At 34.0% G+C, this 19535-nt stretch overlaps 1 protein-coding gene across 1 annotated transcript; it reads left to right on the top strand.

The window, feature by feature from the left end:
- Nucleotides 1–412: 412 nt before the first annotated feature.
- Nucleotides 413–14488, top strand: LOC113501216. The gene is made up of 3 exons (XM_026882286.1): nt 413–590; nt 5992–6076; nt 13346–14488. Exons 1-3 carry the CDS (start codon nt 437–439, stop codon nt 13428–13430), a joined length of 324 nt encoding a protein of 107 aa, XP_026738087.1. The 5' UTR covers nt 413–436; the 3' UTR covers nt 13431–14488.
- Nucleotides 14489–19535: the final 5047 nt, after the last annotated feature.

The following is a 19535-nucleotide window of genomic DNA, read 5'->3' as shown; positions in this document are numbered from 1 at the left end:
AGACTATACTATTAGAAAATCGTCTACTGTCGAAAGGTGTAGTCGACTATTGTATTTTTTTTCATAACGTATAAAAGAATATTGATTTTGTTGAAATATATTTTGAAATGAAAACAAATAGCTTTTCCGTATATCATCATGAAATGTTTACCCTTAGGAAAGAAAAGTTATGATAAAGATACTTAAGAGACTGTGATATTGTGGTGATATTTTACAAAAAGAGGTTCCTAAAACCGATGAGCAAATATGAAAAATTGTAACAAAACTTTTTATACCACGAACTTTTTACGGTTTTAAAAAGAAAGTCTTCTGGTTTCCATGGCAACGTATTAACAACAGTCACACAAACTGCTGAGGACGTTAAAATATTGTTTATCCTAATTTTATGTGAAATATATTTATTAGATAATATTAAGATCGCTAGTCGTAAAATAAAATGTCTTATTTAAAGTTATTTTTAATTAATATATTGTTTGTTGCTTGCCTTGCAGAAGAGCCCTCTGATCCCACTGCTGGGATCGATATCAATCCAAAGGGGGAAGGGAAAGATACAAAGCTGCCGCCACACGACGAGCCCAACATGATGGTTGGTAAGTAATAGAAAAAGTATCAAATTATTACTATACTAATTAACTAGATAGCCGACTCAAGCTGATTTTCTTGGGTATTATTTTCGCGTTGATATACACCGTGATTTTTTAGTCGTCTTACAAAAGCAGCCCAGTTCATGTATCCAATGACTAGAACACGTTCATGATAAAAAAATAGGTATTTATGAGATTTGAAAAAAAATTAAATGCAATTTTTATTCAATAATATGATGCAATTCGTAGTTTTTTAGAAACACAGCTCTGTTGCGAGTGCGGTCCGAGCCTTGTAACAATGGCGAGGGGCGGCAATTTTGTCATTTTTAAGAGTATATTTCAGATTTCTCTTGTTTAATTTTCTTCGTACTTATTATCTTAGTTGACGACAAAAAAAAAAATCGCGCCTAGGAGTATTTTACGTCGGATACATGAACTGGGCTGCTTTTGTAAGACGATTAAAAATCACCGTGTATATTCGCAGTCACAAATAATGTGGATTTAAATTGCAAAAGGATTTCCCAAACGTTCCTTTCTTTCACAAACTTTATAATATTGGTATACATACAGTTAACACTCCTCTTTCATAATACAGCATTTTACTACAATGGTGATAATAATTGCATTATAGCGCCACGCTGTTCATACAATAATAATGATCCGAGAGGTTTTAAAAACTAAAACTGCAATATCAATTCCCGAGTTTTCCACAGTTATGTAACCCTCAATACTTAACTTTGCGGAAAAACAGTACAAAATGCATTAACCAGAACATACTAGTTTTTTAGTAAAATGGATTACCTAACTTTGTAAATTATTTTACTTAATTATTAAAATATAAATGTAATTTAATGTAACATGCCGGCCGTAAACAGACCCAAGATACGTTTCGCTACGTTACAGTATTATTTTACACTAGCTGTTGCCCGCGACTTCGTCCCCGTGGGTAGAAGATATAAGTTATAATTTATACCTGCCCTGTTTTTTTCACATTTTTCATTGTATCTTCGCTCCTATTAGACGCAGCGTGATGGTTTATAGCCTAAAGCCTTCCTCGATGAATGGTTTATTCAACACAAAAAGAATTTACAATTTGGACCAGTAGTTCCTGAGATTAGCGCGTTCAAACAAACAAACTCTTCAGCTTTATATATTAGTATAGAGTATAGATAGTAAATAAACCATTCACAAACCATCAATTATATGCCATACTCAAGTCTACTGACTGCACTCAAGCTATAACTGACACAATGCCAATACAACTCTTTGATTAAACTTTATCGCAATTGCATTCACTTTGAAAACAGTTTTCAATAAAGGTTACAATCAAGAGGTAGACTCAAATTGCCAACAAATCAATGGAAGAAAGGAATGAACTTAAAACTTGTGATTGTAAGTTGTCATGGCAATGACCTTGTGTATACACTTTAGCTACGTTTAGCTCAAATGACAATTTTTATTTTCAGTGTCCCTTTTTTAGTTCACTGCATAGTTATGGATACGTATTTTTTTTATTTTGTCTCGCAAACATAGATTGATCGTATAACAGTTAATGAAACATACCAGTGTCGTCACGATTGTGTATATTTTGTGAAATCTTTACAAAAGTAAATTTTAAAGCAAACCGAAAATCTCATAGATTATGCACTTATCGTGTGTAAAAATTCTGTGAGTGGGCTTGTGGGTTTTTATCTTTAATCAATCATTAATGGGCAAGGATGGACAAGGAGGTCAAAATATAGCTGAGGTATTGAACTGAATTCCTTTTTGAAAGGGTCGCTTAGAAATAAATTTAGTTTACCGATCTTACCGAGTTAAATGAAATCACAGGAAAATCTCAAATACGAAAAATTGTAACGTGTTTAAAGGGCTATGATATTCAGAAACATGAACGATGACAAGAGTGTATAAACGTATACATGTATACGTACGTACGCATTGCGCAGACCACTAGTAATTGAGAGTAGACAGGAAGATGGATCTGTATCAATCATCGAGCGAGTTAAAGAGTCCTTTAGTTGTGTTTGTAACTTCATCGGTTTGACCCTAAATTCTTAGGCTTTGGTCCGTAAAACTTAGGCGATGACTTGATTAGAAAGCTATTAATTAGATACTGTATTTTTACCTGTATATTAAGAGTAAACAATAAACGTATCTAGTTGTTAAAATGGGAACATAAAATTGGGATAGAAACTGAAGTTAATTTTGGCTACATATATTATTATCTGGTCATAGTATCTCACCACGTTCCACCTAAATATGTTCAGAAGTTTTTGTTGAAAAAATATCTAAACACACGAAACTTTTGGTTTGTAATCTCAGCCTTATATAAAACGTTTCAACACGGCCTTCGAGTTATCTCGGAGCAATGACAATAGACCGTATTAATGCAAATTGACTATCTAACACAAAATGTAAGGAAACTTAATAATTGTATCTCATTGAAACTTCGCCAAACTTCACGGGTCCACAGGCCTCCATAATACAGAGGCCTACTACAACCTTTTAAAGTAGAACTGATGTCACTGTGAAGGAGAGATGCCGCTACGAGCTATGTAGAGCGCTATCTCGCATACACTTTAACAACAGTTTTTCTCTTTAGAGCAAGTGGTAGGCCCCCAGTAATTGTTTTATGTCTGGAGTCGTGATTGACGTTTCTGTCAGATAATAATAATTGTGGGCTTTTAGAGAATATGGCTGTCTTTTTGTGGAATCGAATAAAATGTTTTACATAATTTCCCCATTGTTTGACGATAGATGTTAGCTTGTAATTTTGAATGTTTATTAAATTAAATGATTGTATTGTATTATCACGTTGTCCTAAATTATTAACAATAGCACAATTGTTATTTGTTTGAATATAAACACGTCACTTTATATCTCTCTTCTGAATAAATTTACGGATACATGACATTTTTATTTACTTATACTAGTTGTTGCCTGCGATTTCGCTCGGTTGAAATGGAAATTGATCCCACATAATATCGGGTTAAAAAATGATTTATTATAATCTAAGTTATTAGGATTTCGTCCAAATACGTTTGCTTAGTTATAAAATTTCTTGGGATTTCATTATTTTAACAAGTCTGTCTACCTCTATATTATATCTTCTCATTAATTATAACTTTAAATTGTACTGCAATAACAAATTAAACGGCCACAATCACAACTCTCGATCACATGGCTTTACAAATCATCAATTAACATTAAAATCGTTTCAGCATATCTCAATTCGTCGTCCACAAACTAAGTACGCGATATTAATCTAGAATTTCTAGACTGCTAGGTAACAGAGGGCGGTGGCATTACTGGTCGGGGAAGATTAATAGTTCCTTTTGAATACTATGTTCGGAATAAGGATTGTAATAAAGAGTTTTTATTAGAACGTCATAGTTTTGCTGCTAAGTGTTTTTCTTAAGGGTCGGATGTATGTAGTGAGCGTATTGTTAAGCTTTTTAAAAAATGTCAAGGATGACTTTTTGTGTCTTGGATCTAAGCCTTATTTTAGTGGATTTTGTAACATTAATATAGTCAATTTGCTCCTCACCCTGTTCCCAATAATGTTCAAGCCGGTAAATTTCTTTTTGTCTGTCATTAAGTGAATACTATTAACCCCTTTCTACATTATCTGTCACACGTGCCACATTTTATAGAAAGAATGACTGTATTGCATGTATATTCAATCACTGATTTGGAAATATGTTTAAAAAAAGAAAGCTAAAATCAATATCCTCTTTTCCCACTAAACGTTAACTTCCTCTCAAATTCACCAATCAATATTATTGAACCCAGCCTAATACCATATTGCTAACAAAGTACCAAACACTCTTTCACACATAATACCTCCACACGTTTAGAGAGAAAATATTCGCTTCACAGTGAATCGCGCACCCAAAACCAACGGGGCGGTAAAAATAATTTAAACTAACGTAATAGGGTTGTGGGTCTACACTCAATTTGTGAACACGGTGTTACTTTACCGGTATTCTGTTATAAATGTACTTGTAGCGAGGTATTAACATTGTAGTTTTACTCGAGAGCGAGTTGTAGCAGAGTAGTTTGAAATACTTCGTTAATAATCGTGTTGGTAGTGAGCGATTGTTGTGTAGAGAATATTTTGAAGGAGTTTTTAATGTTTTGGATAAAATGTTTTGTTTCCCGCCTACGTTTATATTTGTCGATTAATTATTAAAAATAAATTGAAAATCGTTAGTTATTTAATAATCTGTTAAAGCATACTCCGTTATCATTAATTATATTAAGGCCGATATTGTTAAAACATCCATTAATACCCATGTTGTGCATCGTTACAAGAAAACAGTTTTTTTTACAGACGATGTATTTAATGCCGCTATAATACCAAATAATAAAAATTGAACTCGAGATTAAGTAACAATCATAAATTCAATCGGTGACCAACTCCTTCAGAAAACTAGTTTTTTTTTTGCTTTCTTGCCGGTTTTGGCAGTAACAGGAGAATTTGAACTGGTTTCGTTGACATAGGTGGCCTCCGAAACAAGGGTTGGTCAAGGCCTGTCGGGCCCTGACCAGCCCGCAAGCCATAATTTCTGCAAATTACTGTGAACTACTCATATACATATTTGTGCCATACTTCATAAAAATGGCTGTTAAACTTTGTTGGGAACTAGGTTTAGGTATCGATGTCTGCTGCATTTTTTTCTTAATAATCGAAATACTAGACTTTGTTAAAGAAAAATAGGTCAGAGATGTTTCATTTTTAAAAAGGGTTTTTTTTTTCAATTTATAAATAAGGAAACGCAATTTCTAAATTTAGTGCAGCCTTTTTTGCTTTGAGCTTTCAACAATCTTACAACTTATTTATTTTTCTACATTCTACATCAATATTTTAATTAAATATTTTTTTATAAAAAGCTGTATTTTAATTATCAACTGCACAATACGCCTTTTTGCAGAACAAAGCTGAATGAGAGATTCCATAGCTCGCGCAGTGAACATTTTTTCTTTGTTTTCCGCCATGCTTTTATTTATGGCTTCCCGCCTATGTTGTTCTTTTCTCTCTGGTACATGATTCCCCTTTTAATACAGTTATAAATGTATTATGTAAGTTAAAAGCTATGCTGTGGGTGTCGATATTTTTTGTTTAGGTACGGATAAAGTGACATTCAGAGCCAAATGTCTATTTGTCTCTCCTTTACTGTGGTAGACCAAATATATTAATTCTTAATTCAGCAGCTACAGAGATTATGTATAGAGTGAAATAATTATTACTTTTTAATAATTGCCATAAAAAAGTTGTTTAGGTTAAGTTATAAAGCTAACCTGATTTTCGTTTGTTGGTTTGGAACAGTTATAAAACCTGTAGGTATTGTTGTCAATATGTCTATCTCTCTATATTGAAATTAACCTATTTTTTCCTTCTTTGCAGACATTGTCATACCATCTCTACTCATAGCTGCGCTGTTCATCGGGAACGCGTTCATTGTTCTCATCATATACAAATATCGAAAACGGTAAGTCTCTTTTACAAAATTATGATAACTTTAAGCGGTTATAGTAGGTCCCTTAGCTTTGAAAAGTCAAAGTCTACCCAGCTTGTTTTTTTCTTTGTCGTAGGGAAGACCCCGTTGCTGTGAATAAGACGATGCGGGAATTCTTTCTGACAATATTTTGTAGTTTTCGGTAGTTTTAAGTTTCGATAACTTCTAAAATGTATATTTTTTTTGATGTGATTGTAATGTGCAAGAAAGTTTGAAGGTAACTGACGTGTTTATTTGGATTTATTTTTGAAGATTAATGTCGTTTACCAAAAAACTATCTTTGACATTTTAATAATTAATTATAGGCTTCTATAGTACACAAAATAGACATGTGGCACAAAGAATAGACTGCCCATTTTCTCGATAGGTACATTTTTTTGTTGCATCTCGAGACAAGCAGATTAGCGCTCTCCCAGTGACCTCAAACGACCTATTTTGAGTCCAAGTCATATTTTGACCAGAATTATATATACATGTAATAAATACACCCATAAAAAATCTTCGTACATCACTTAATCCTCTGTGAAAACTGTACGAAGACATACAAACTGACTCTACCATTTGTAAAAAATAAATCGTAGGTTCAAACATAAAATAAAAATGGCAGCTAATCCCTGACTGTGGCTGTAGGGAATTATCTGAAAATGAGCGCGAAGGAATAGCCGATAAACTGAACGGCGATTCTGAACACGAAAAATTTATGTAATACAATGGGTAAGTTTCATGGAGATGTACACGGTACCTTGAGTCGACATTGCGTATACACTTAGTGTAGACAAGTAAGAAACTTAAAAACAAGAGAAAACAAGAAAGAAGCAAGACGCTTGACAAAAGTGGGAATGACTAATACTAGCCATTGTTGTCGTATGCGTGAGGTCCGCCGAATTAATTGGCGCCGTAACGCTTTACGTTACGAAGATGTTTATCCTCACATAAGAATGTATCACTTCAAAAAGATGAGGTCTCTTTTTATCCAAACTATTGGTAATTCATCTGTTGGTCTAGATAAAACCATTCAATTGCTTCACCACTGATTGTAAATTTTAGTTCAATCCGATTTCAAAAGTTATTCACTTAAATAGTTTATAATATTTGACACAGAAAATGCTGATTAAGTAGCAACTGGAAATAAATTATTTTTCATTATTTCTGTTGTACCCCATTATTTACTTAGAATCCGTTCCTTGTAACACTTTCATAAAAACATAGATTGTAAACTGTATATTTCCTAGAGTAAAATAGCAACATGCTTTGCCTAATACTGGTTTCAGGTATTGCTTATTTTTTTGTAAATGTGGCGCAGTGCTGGCCCAAGGTATCGTGTACATCCACACCACTGTCGGTGCAACTAACTAAAGGATTGTATTGTCCGTCCGTCCTAGTTAGCATACTGACGGGAAGTCTCTCCATTAGCGTCGATACGTTATCTCTTTGTCGGCATCGTATTTGACAAGGGAATGAGTTCCAAGAAAGTTTATAAACAGTTCATTTTCGATATGATAAGATATTTACTCGGTTTTTGTGAAATAAATAGGGCTTTTGATTAATTTTCTTATTATTATGTCAGATTTCTGAAAAATATTGGATAAGTATTGTTTAATTAAAATTCAATACAACAACAATTCCAATATTTTTTTTAAATGTATCTGAAAGCTACATAATATTAATGAATTTTTACGATTTCATCATCTTAGGGAGGGGTTATGGCGAAATTAAATGCTCTCGAAAAGGCATTGCACTAAAAGTTGTTCATTATGAAGACTTTTTTTACTTTTTTAGACCTCAACTAGAAGCCTGTCTAAATTCCTCAGAATAACTGAACTTTTACCTTCAATAGTTTGATAATTTTCATTTTAATTTTTCGTTTTTTTTTTCTATAGAGAATTGGAAGAACAGTGTTAAGTAAGCATTAAAGGCAAGATACCAAATATACAGCTATTATTTATAAGTATTTAGTGGAATCATGTAGATAATTTCTCAGACGTTATAATTAGGATTTTCATTGCGTTTAGCAAATTGCTAGTTATTAAAGTTGTTAAAATATCATGTTAGCTTGATAAAGGGCTGAGTTTTAGTGGCAGTAAAATCAGCCTGTAATTTAGTATTGTACACAAGTAGTGTATATTAATGACATAGCTACATTTTTAGATGAAAGATGCTTTGTATCTGAAAGGTCCTTGGAAAGCTTTTATACATAATTGTTATAGAAAAATAATTTAAAACGCGTAAAGCTATAAGCGCTTCTAATCACAAGTCTCAAAATATTATACTGAATTTCAGCTTACCGTCTAGCTAAAGATGCAAGACTTCCAAAGGGATTACAATTCATATGTACTTGAATCACTGAAAATTTCTTTACAAGTAACGCTATTCTTTCTGACGATTTGGAGCTAAAAAGCTATTTCATTAGTGTGTTCTTAAATCTGAGTTTTAAGAATGATCCCAATTGATTACATATACACTGTGATTTTTTAGTCGTCTTACAAAAGCAGCCCAGTTGATGTATCCAATGACTAGAACACGTTCATGATAAAAAAATAGGTATTTATGAGATTTGGAAAAAAAATGCAATTTTTATTCAATATTATGCTTCAATTCGTAGTTTTTTAGAAACACAGCTCTGTTGCGAGCGCGGTCCGAGCTTTGTAACAATGGTGAGGGACGCGGGCGGCGGCAATTTTATCATTTTTAAGAGTATATTTCAGATTTCTCTTGTTTAATTTTCTTCGTACTTATTATCTTAGTTGATAATAAAAAAAAAAATCGCGCCTAGGGGTATTTTACGTCGGATACATGAACTGGGCTAATTTTGTAAGACGACTAAAAAATCACCGTGTATATGTATATACTCTTTTCACTTATCTGCCATTCGGCACCAGTATATTAATTTTCAAAGAGCTTCACAAATTAGTTCTAAAGTCGATGACCGTTTGGTACTGAATTTGACATCTTTTACCAATACTAGGTAAATTCTTTACAAGTTTATTTATAAGACCTCTATTATTAGTCCTTTCTGAAATGGATTAGAAAGGGTTTGTCGTGTGTCGTAAGCAAGTGTATACTTTCACCTCACGTCAATCGTATTTTGCGTACAAAAAGCTCTTGCCTAAAAGCCTTATTTTGGGCGTCCTGATAAAATATTAATCGGGAGATCTATTAGAGGATTTAAGTTAGTCTGGTATTAGGATGAAAATCAGATATAGAATATTTGAATTTGAATAGTGGTTTATTGGGAAATAATTATAATAGAAATACCTCGATTTACTATCTAACGATCTTTATTGTAACTTTTTTAAACCTGCAGTGCTTTCCTAGTTATTTTAAGACTTAATTGATATTGCGGTGATGGAACACGCAGTAAACTTTTTGAAGTTAAATCTAAGATTGACCTCCTGTTACAAAAAGGTATTTGAAGAACTATCGCGGATTCGATCCCCGCGCTTAACAAACTTTTGTGAAATCCACAAATGCTTGTTACATTGGGTCGATTAGTTATTATGACGCGAATATTTGTAAAAACCCAATTCCTTAGTATGCCACAAAAAAAATACATATTAAGAAACCGATATTATCCCAAAAAATAACAACACCTATCAAAATAATCAATTAATAACTCCTTTACTACTTTTACGGATTTTATCGCGGTTTAATTTTGACCGTGACCATGATACCTGCAAAGGTGTCGAAACGTCGGGAACTAAAATCAAAAATTAAACCGCGATAAAATCCGTAAAAGTAGTTTCATTTCAATGTCTAACATTCGAGTAAACCTAAGAAACCACTATGTAACTCCTTTACTCCCAGATATCTCATTTTATTTTTCCTTAACATCATATAATTTACTCATTTTGTGGGCTCTCTCTCGTTAACTCATAACATTCATATTTAAAAAGCTTCGAGATACGCCTTATACATGTGCTTAACATGACAGGCAGCTGTAACTTAGTAATGTATATTTATTTAATACAAGCCGTCGCCTCTGGCTTTGCCCGTGTGGTTGTAAGGGCAAATCCTGTATTGTTTTTTAGTTGAACAATACAAACTCTATGTTAGACTTCTAATTCTCCAAGAACATATTGTGTTCAATTTCATGTAGCGCAAAAGCGTGACAAACAAACTCACATTCACATTTATAATAATAGTTAGTAGGAATACTGAAGTTTTATTACGGAGTGAGAGTATTTCTGAGAATTTTGTGTATGCCTCGCTTTGAGGCAGCCTTGACCTCGTGAGGCGATGTGACCTTTGTTATCAACGTGAGTGTAAAGTTATGCGTTTTGTTCATGTTTAGAATAGGTATGGATATTATTTTAATAATAAGCAATAGTGACTAGAATCAATGCATTTTAGGGTGCCGTACTAAAAGGGTAAAGAGTAAAAATCGAATTTTACTACTAAAGCTCTGCTGTTTATTCGTCTGTCACCAGGCTGTATCTCACTAACCGTTATAGCTAAACAGGTGAAATTTTGACAGTTGTTTTATTTATGTTGTTAAGCAACTTTTGTCACGGCCAAAACTTGCTAGTTTGTGCCAAATAGATTTAAGGGCGGTACAAATTGATTAGACACCCAACCTATTTGTACGAAATCATCAGTGTCTCAAGTCTGACACAACGTTTTTCCTGAGGTCTAAATTTTCTAGACTTTTACTTTATTTCTGCTATACTGTTATTAAAACGTTAGAACTTTCTGTAATCTGTTAATTTATAAAATTCCAGTCATTAAACTCAGTCACAAAATAAAATGAGCGCTCTTTTAGAGATTAGCGTAAAGTTAAAGATTCCATTGTTTCGTTTAAATTAATTTAAAATTCTAATCTAAAAACTCGGATTTATTACCGACAGGTACAGTAAAAGGGATATCTTATTTATATTCAAACAAAAGAGTTTTTTACTCAGATACCGTTAAACCGTAGTTAATCCTACAAAGTCAGTCACCAAGTATTTTCACCCGATCTAAGGCTGTAGGCTCACACAGCGTCGTATGTTGCGTTACGTCGTATCTCGCGTCACGCCATATCTAAAGTCACGCTGTATGATGTGTCATACCGTATTTTGTATTCGCTCTCTCGCGTCACGCCGTATGTTGTGTCACGCAAGACCTCGCATCACACTGTATGTTAAGTCACGCCGAATGTCGCTTCACGCTGCAAATTTCCTTATGCTGTAAGCTGCGTCATGATGGTTATACTATAATAATATGGTCTCTTGAACTCGTCGACGTGTCGCAAGTCGAATGATAGCTATCGCATCGACTGAATTTGCTCTATGTATTCGACGCTCTAGGCGACCTTCTGCGTTTATAAAACGGCTTAAGGTATTTTGCTTTTCAAAAAGGTTCTTCAAATCTAATCTGTTTGGGATCTCCAGCTGTCGTTTGTTTATTCAGATACTAGATAATGTTTAGACCTTTTCGGAAACCTTTAGAAAAGATTAGCTCTTTGTCTATATTCAATGAACTGCCTTAATGAATTGGATGTCTTGAGGTAAATCTTTGAGTACTGTGAGATAAATTTGACTTTTATCCATAGGGATTAGGTTAATTTAGTTCTTCTAACTAAGAATCCACTGTCGGATCGTCCGTCAGTCTAGCGCTATGATTGGTTAGACTTTTGGTATACTATAAAATAGTTGTCATTAAATTCAGCTCTTTCTCAAAATTGTCCAAAATGATTAATCCATTTTAACCGTGTGTTTGCTTACAATATTCTCGCTAAGCATTGACAGTCATGATCGGTAGTTTATAATACACGCCCGCAGAAGTCCCTACTGCTGTCCATAGATCGTTTCTTATTTAGGGAAACCACGCTACCTCCTAAGGGTCTCTAATCTAGTTCCCTGACTTTGTTTCCTACACCGTTTCATTGGTGTCTTAGAGCAATTAAAAACATTCATTTATGTTTGAAAAAAGTCACATTGGTTCTTTGCCTGCATTGGGATCCAGCTTGCACCTGGTGCATACAAATCCATACGTACAAGGCCATTTGACAACACAAATTAATGACTCTTTCAAGAAGGCGTTTTACTTGGGCAAACTTTTCTGACGTCAGGGTTGTGACGTTTATTAATGGTAGCCTAAATATAACAATAGGAAGTCACGTTAAAAGCTAAATAGGTTGGCCCTAAGCGTAGGTAGCGCTTATTATAGTTAGCAAATGTCTAGGCTAATGGTTTTAGTAATTATGTGTTTACCTTGCGACATTAGGGGTTAGAATATAAATAGGTGGTGTCCTTGCCATTTTTAGGGTTCTTCACCTAAAAGGTGAAAACAGAGTTTGATTATTTATTAAGGCTATATTGTCTGTCCATCACGTTTGTCACGTATACTAAGGCTCCGCTGTTTTCCTGTCAGTCCGTCCGACTGTCACTGGCTTGTATCTTATAAACTTAAATGTTTACTCATGTATTTCTGGATCAGTAACAAAAAGTAATAATTAATATACATAAAGATCTCTAAGTTCAAGTAACGATATAAAATTTTGTTGATGACCAATTTATTTTTGCAATATTTCTTTAGACTATTTGTATAGATCCTTCAGTGTCGCGATTCCGATTCGCTCTTGTCCGCATTGTTTAAATACCTTTTCCCTGCATGATTCACAACCCAACACGGTTTGCTCAAGAGTAATTATTTTTACAAAGCCCCGAAAAACTCAAAACCCAAAATTGGTGGGATATGGTAATTTCGTTGTAATTGTATGAAGTTTAGCTTTCACTTGGGACCAGCAGAAAAAAACTGTTTTTCAAACAAGATCGCTTCGTTAATAGAAGTTTTATTAATTCTACTATTTCCAAATATATATAACAGCATTTCGAGTGGAAAGAAGCGTTAACTTGTCTATTCGTCTTGTAAAGTTAGGGAACAGTTATTTATATTATTTAAAAAGTTTTTAGTTGAATCAAATGTTAGGAAAAATGTAAAAGTGCTTTAGTAGTCTAGTAAACATTCATAGAAGTATTTAGAAACCTATTTTTAGACCGTTATGATCGTATTTAGTTTGTTCTAACAATAGAATTCTTGAGACAGTTTATATTCTTCACAGACAATAAATTCAGAATAAGAATTTCAAATCGACTTTCTCAGTATTTCTATAAACCGAGCCAACTGAGCGAGTTGTTTGGACAGGTGCGGTCCAATACCTTTGAAACCGTTATTCCATTTATTTTTACACGGATCGTTTCCAACTACAATAAAAATCTATTTATATGGCAGCCAGTACTAATACTGTTATTTCTTTCACAGGAAAACCGAGGACATCGATGACGAGTTTAACACCATTCCACTGAGCGTCAACGGCAACGTTCACAGCGCAGGCAACGCCGTTTAGACTAACTCTACCGATAGGACGACTGCACGCTGCGACAGACAAACAACGACTAAACAATTTAATCACAAGATTCCATTTTCAAAAATCATCCATTCAAATTAAAACTTCATTTTTAAAACATTTAACGGTAGGAGTTAGGACAATAGCGATTCGAATTTTGAATTGAATTTAAAACGGCGTTCTAATGTAGAACATGGAATCGTAGTTTTTTAAACTGGAGTTTTGTAGTTCATGTTATGTAGCCGTGTAATAATGTAGTTATAGTATGTGCGATGAACTAAAAACTTCACTTTACCTGTCGCGTTTAGTTCTTATTATTTATTTTAAATGCACTTATAAAGTGAACAAAACAATTATGATAAGCAACAGAGATTACTGTTTAGGAACCCTTAATAAGTCTAGATAAAACCAAAGCTAACAACATTTAAAACCGACAATTACATACTTTTGCAGTCGGTTAAAGATACCTCTTTTCGTATCTAAGTCATGAGATTACCTTTTAGCGGTATTTAACCATGCTTTTAAATAAAAAAAGCTTAGGAACGCGTGCAGCGTCCTTAAATGATTTGAACTTTAAAATCGCTACGACGTATCGTCGAGACGACACGCAACGTGCGTTGTCTATACCACCAGAGACCTACCAACACTTCTCAAAGTAAGACCATTGTTAAAGAGAGACGACGTTCTACGCTGTATAGAGTGCTGTCTCCCTTCCACAATAACGATCCTTACTCTAAGAATTGATAGTAGGTCTTCAGTATAAAGTTACCTTATTTATTTAGACCTCAATAGAAGCATACATGTTTAATCTTTCTTAGAGACCTTTAGGCATTAAGTAAGGACTGATACTAATATTGTTAATACTCATAGTTTTTGTTTTCGCACCATTTCACTGCCTCTGTTGTCATGTAAGTCAATTAAGTACCTGTTACGGCTTGGTTGTAGGCTAGTGCTCATAGATAACTTGTGATTTATCATTTTCTTCTGTAATTGTTGATGTTTTTGTATTCGGCGGAGTATGTATAAATTCTGTATTGAATAAAAAGCACTTTATCTTTTGTGTGTGTTTTGTTTTTGAAAGTTCGGCCTAGTCGGTGATATCTTGTTAACAACAGTAGTAGCAAGACATGTTATATGCATCGTTATTTGTAAGGTTCCGTAACCGAAGGATAAAAATGGAACCATATTACTGCGTCCTTCACTAGGCCGTATCTTATGAACCGTAATAGCTAGTGTTACGATTTTTATTTTACAAATGACCTTGGCGCTATAACAACGAATACATGTGATCGAGGCTATATAACTATTGTAATGGTACTTTATTCGTCGGGTGACAGAGAAATATATTTATCAACCAACCTCTTCTTTCATGCCTATTTACACTAAACAAGTCGACTACCACTTCCCCGGTTATTTTTTATGATGCATCTGACTTCAAACGTATAAGGCTCAGTCTTTTAATTAATGGTTGTCACATGTGTGAATGACTGCACTCATTTCGACTCCTATCGATTTAGATTAATCTCTTTAAACGTTTTCATTGAATTGGCATTTACCTACATCGCTCGTGAAAATTGATGGGAAATGTGATGAGGGGAATTAATTTCAGAAACAATACCTACCATACCTCAATAGCTGATAACACCTGAAAGCTTCAAATTTATTTTTTTATGGTTTGATAAAAGTCCCTATTGAAATTCACACAACTATACATACAAGAATATAGGAAACAGTTCCTTAACGAGTTTTAAGTACCATCATCAGAGTTTAATGATAAAACTTTTTAATTAAAACGAAAGCTTATTTTACTTTTGTTGAGTAGTCGAACCATTAAAAACTTCTTTTTAATTCACCTGTCGGCACATTGATTCCGTGTCCCTGTAAATACGTTCGAATTAAAATGCCACGAGCAAACATTTTTAATTTCGGCGCTATCGCCCATCAAGTGTAATACGATGGGGAGTAAATTAGGGATGTCAAGTTTGAGAAAAATATTTGAATATAGCTGTTGCTGTGGATGTCATAAGGTACCTAAGTGCTTTGATGATTTTTTTTGACAATTGTTTGGGACTTGAAAGTAAACGATTTTCAATTTTGATTTTAGTTTTGGAAGGGCGTGTGGCTTGTTGGTTGATATCTTGCGATACTAACCGCCAGTCGTGGCCAAAATTCGAATTGGTCGCCAAACATTGTCCGTTTGAGCCTTTTCAATAAAAACAAACCTTTTAAACTGTGTGTGTGTGTGGTTCACAATAGTCTTGGTAGCATGAATTCTAGAAACGAGTTAAATAGTAATACCTCGGTTAAATACAGTTTAAAAACGTTCTTTCCTTTGTTTCCTTGTTCAAATTAATTAAGTTCCACTTAAAAATGCACTAGACCGACCATGTAAACAACCGCTTTTTAAATGTTTGAAGAAAGCGCTTCCACACAAAATCTAAATTGTAATTCTGTTCCAAGGGAACTCTAAAAATATACTTGAGCAAACATTTGCAGAAAAAGAGCGAACATTTTTAGACCCGCGTCCATTCAAGGGTAATTTAAGTCTGCCATATTTTTTTTCCAACCCTACAGCAAATGGATTATATCAGAAAATTGAATGTAGGTGCGGCTGGAGGTGTAATTAATATCAGGCCTTTTTCATAGATTAATTAAAATGTAACCCGATCTGAAAGATTACTGCACGATTCATTTTCAGTTTTATGTAGTCACTCGAACAATGGTTGATGATGAGTTTTAAAAGGTTTCCGTGGGAATATTAAAGTCTTATTTAATAAAAATCTACATCATATATTTTTGATACTGGTTTAGTGGGTTACGCTACCTTATCAAACTAGTCAGACAATTAAGAAAAATACAAATAAATAGGTAAACTGTTGTAAGTTATAATTTATTTAAATAACTGATTTACAAAAAAAAGATTCTTACTACAAACTCAAACCTTTGAAGATACCGTCCTTACGACGGTATCTTCAAAGGTTTTCTGTATATGATCGCTCTTAACGATAAGATCGCCCATTTTGTCACCTTGTTACTGCTGTCTAACTTATGCTTGTCAAATCTTGCAAAACAACTATACTCTAATGTTTCTTTGAGTAGAATTGAAAGCAATCACCGACACAAAACTCTTCGTGCATTTAAAGTAAATAAGGAGAATAAGAATAATTTATTGTTTCACAGTTACAATATTTAATACATTCATCAACAGTCCGCAAACTAAGCTGAAGCTTGTATCTTGGGAAAAAACTATTTTAAGAACCTCCAACACTCAGGCCGAGTTCTTAAATAGTTTCTTATTTGGTAGGGCCAGATTATACTATACTAATTATGATATAATTAAAATGCGATTACCCTGACCAAAAAAAAAACAAGCCGGCGGAGGCTCTGAAAAAAACTTAAAACCGCCGAAACGAAGGTACCTATAAAACATCCATACAGCCTGTATACCCCAGCACAACCAAACATCTCAATTTGCAGCTAAATACATAGAACAATGTAAATGCGGGCGCCGTCACGAGATATATCGCTGTGAGGTCTGAGTGCCACATTCGTTACCTCTCATGATATCGGCAGCTCCTATATGTAATGTATACAGGGTGTTATAGAAATACAGGAGGTGTTTTAGGGTAAATTTAATTCCTGACCAATTTTATATGGAAGGAGGAATGACGGAATGAAAAGCGGGTTTCGTACAAATGGGTTAAGAAAAAATTGGTTGAGTGATAAATAAATGTGATGGTACCCAGAATTTTGCCAGCCAACTAATATATTATGAAGGCAACAATCGTAGCTTAAGCTGGGTCTTTATTGTTAGTATTTTTATGATACCACAGAAATAAATTATCTGTTAAAATTTTCAGCTGCCTCTTCCTAAGATATAGCCGCGTGACAGGCGAACGGACAGAGTGCGTTGTTCAGTAATAGGTCCCTAAAGAGTATTGACTAAAAAAAACCGCTTAAATAATCTACTATGAGTTTCAATCACACCCTGTATATATACTAGGTATACATATATGTGCGTGTGGTTTAGAACAGATTTATACGGCGCGGGGTTTGAAGTGAGTAAGTGCTTATTAACGCGCGGGATTCACTTCCTACGGTTTAATAGTTCGGGTTTTGCGGTACAGTTTTTTTATAGTGAGTATTTAAGTGCATTGAAAGCGATGAATGTTGGAGGCAAATAAAATGGAATAGTTTATGGGAGAAAAGTGGAATCCTAAATTTCTTTTTGTAGTGAAACGTACCGAACTGTTATAAAACATTGTGAGATACAGATTAAATTGTTTAGTGCAGGAGTTTAAACTAACAAAAATGTTTGGATTTTAACAAAACTTCTAAGAAACTGTCCTCTCATATTTTTACTATAAATTCAGTTTTGCATGCAAACGTTGCCACATCGATTCTTTTGTCAATGTAAAGACGCTGGGGGTATAACTGTACCGAAAACTGTAACAATGTCGTAGTGATTCGTGGTGTCCTTAAGGTTCTATAAATACTTCACGAAAATGCAGGTTTGATCCCCAACATACGCAAGCACCTATGTGACCTTTCTTGTTTCCTTAATATAAGACTACTGACTAACGGTGAAGAAAAACCTCGTGACGTTACTAAATATTGAAAACTGAAATCGCCAGCTCGCAGTGAGCTAACGTGGTGATCAATGCTCAAACCATCCCCATATAGGAAGACCAAAGCAGTGAAACTTTTAAAAACTGGTATAATTATCTCTCTAATGTATAAAGTTCTCATGTAACGGTGTACCAAAATTGAACTCCTCCGAAACTGCTCGCCCAATTCTCATGAAATGTTGTATACGTATTGGGTAGGTCTGAGAATTGGACAACATAAATTTTTCATACACCCACTCTTTTATTCCCTCATGTGTATGGCAATATATATTAAAACCAGTTTTGAGAACATGTACGTAACATAATTTTAGAATTTGTGGGCAAAATAATAAATTTAACCTTTTTAACTAATCTAGTACTGAAGTGATTAATAAACAAGTACTTGAGTGTATACTGATCAAACCTAACTCTATTTAGCTTTTCTATTAATAAACGAACGAACCCAAAAGTTTTTAGTGCGCAAACTTTGAATACCCATTACTGAAGTTTAATTAGTAGTAGCAACATAAACTATTACGAAAAGGGAAAATTTAACTGGAAACCTCTCCGCAATAATACAGTAACCCAATTAATATGTATACATGAAATACTAAGATACCAATTTTCAGGACTAATTACATCCCATACCATTTTGTTTTTCAAACTTGAATAAAATTTTCAAATACAGAGCAAGTACCACTAAGTACCATACAAATAAGTTATTAGGTGTGCAAGTGAGAGGGCGCACTACATGGTATATAGCTCCATCTCTCTCCCACTACCCATTTTCTCTCTTCCTGCTTCGAGAGGTGGTCTTCCCCCGGTTACACTGTGTGCACTTAATAATGAACTGTTAATAAATCCTCTGTACCACGAGATTTGATGGAATGGCGATGTATTGTTAAATGTCAATGAAAACGCGATAGTCAGATGGCTTGATAAATTTTCGTGGTGGTGGTGGTTTCGAAATAGCATTGTTGCTGTAATATTTGACTTGAAGAGATTCTGGAATCTGGTCTTGATACAAAATAGTAGTAGTAGTAGATATCGATGATGAGATTAGTTAGGTATCTACTTATTATACATTTGACTCTTCACAAAAGTGTCAATCATTAATTCTAATTTTTTTTTTACGATTTTGGTTGAAGTCATATTTATTCTAGTAAGTAGAAATGGTTATAATTTAACGAGATATAGTTTAAAACCAACCGTCCTGGCCCGATTTTTTGTTATGTATGATACCTACATTAAAATGTTTTCTCGTTTTGTGGTATACGTATTGGCCGTATAAAAACCAAAATACACTAATAAATTCCTAACTCAGTACAACATTAGCCACAAAACTTCTAAAAACTAGTACCAAACTAGAGAGGAACTGCGTTAAATAATTTATCAGCGTTAAGCTCAACCCCTGTACTATGAAATCTTATAGTAGGACCATTGTTGTTGAGGAAACGGGACAGAGCTCTACACTGTTAGCGCCGTCTCGCTTAGATAT

Source organism: Trichoplusia ni, chromosome 15 (genome assembly GCF_003590095.1).
Source record: "Trichoplusia ni isolate ovarian cell line Hi5 chromosome 15, tn1, whole genome shotgun sequence".
Lineage (NCBI taxonomy): Eukaryota > Metazoa > Arthropoda > Insecta > Lepidoptera > Noctuidae > Trichoplusia > Trichoplusia ni.
Note: the sequence above shows the minus strand (reverse complement) of the source record. Positions and strands in the feature narration are given on the sequence as shown.

Bases quoted from the DNA above. Each gene is read 5' to 3' on its own strand.
- LOC113501216 (XM_026882286.1), top strand. From the start codon at position 437: ATGTCTTATTTAAAGTTATTTTTAATTAATATATTGTTTGTTGCTTGC. The intron at 591-5,991 runs GTAAGTAATAGA...CCTTCTTTGCAG, and splicing joins CGAGCCCAACATGATGGTTG to ACATTGTCATACCATCTCTA. The intron at 6,077-13,345 runs GTAAGTCTCTTT...TTTCTTTCACAG, and splicing joins ATATACAAATATCGAAAACG to GAAAACCGAGGACATCGATG.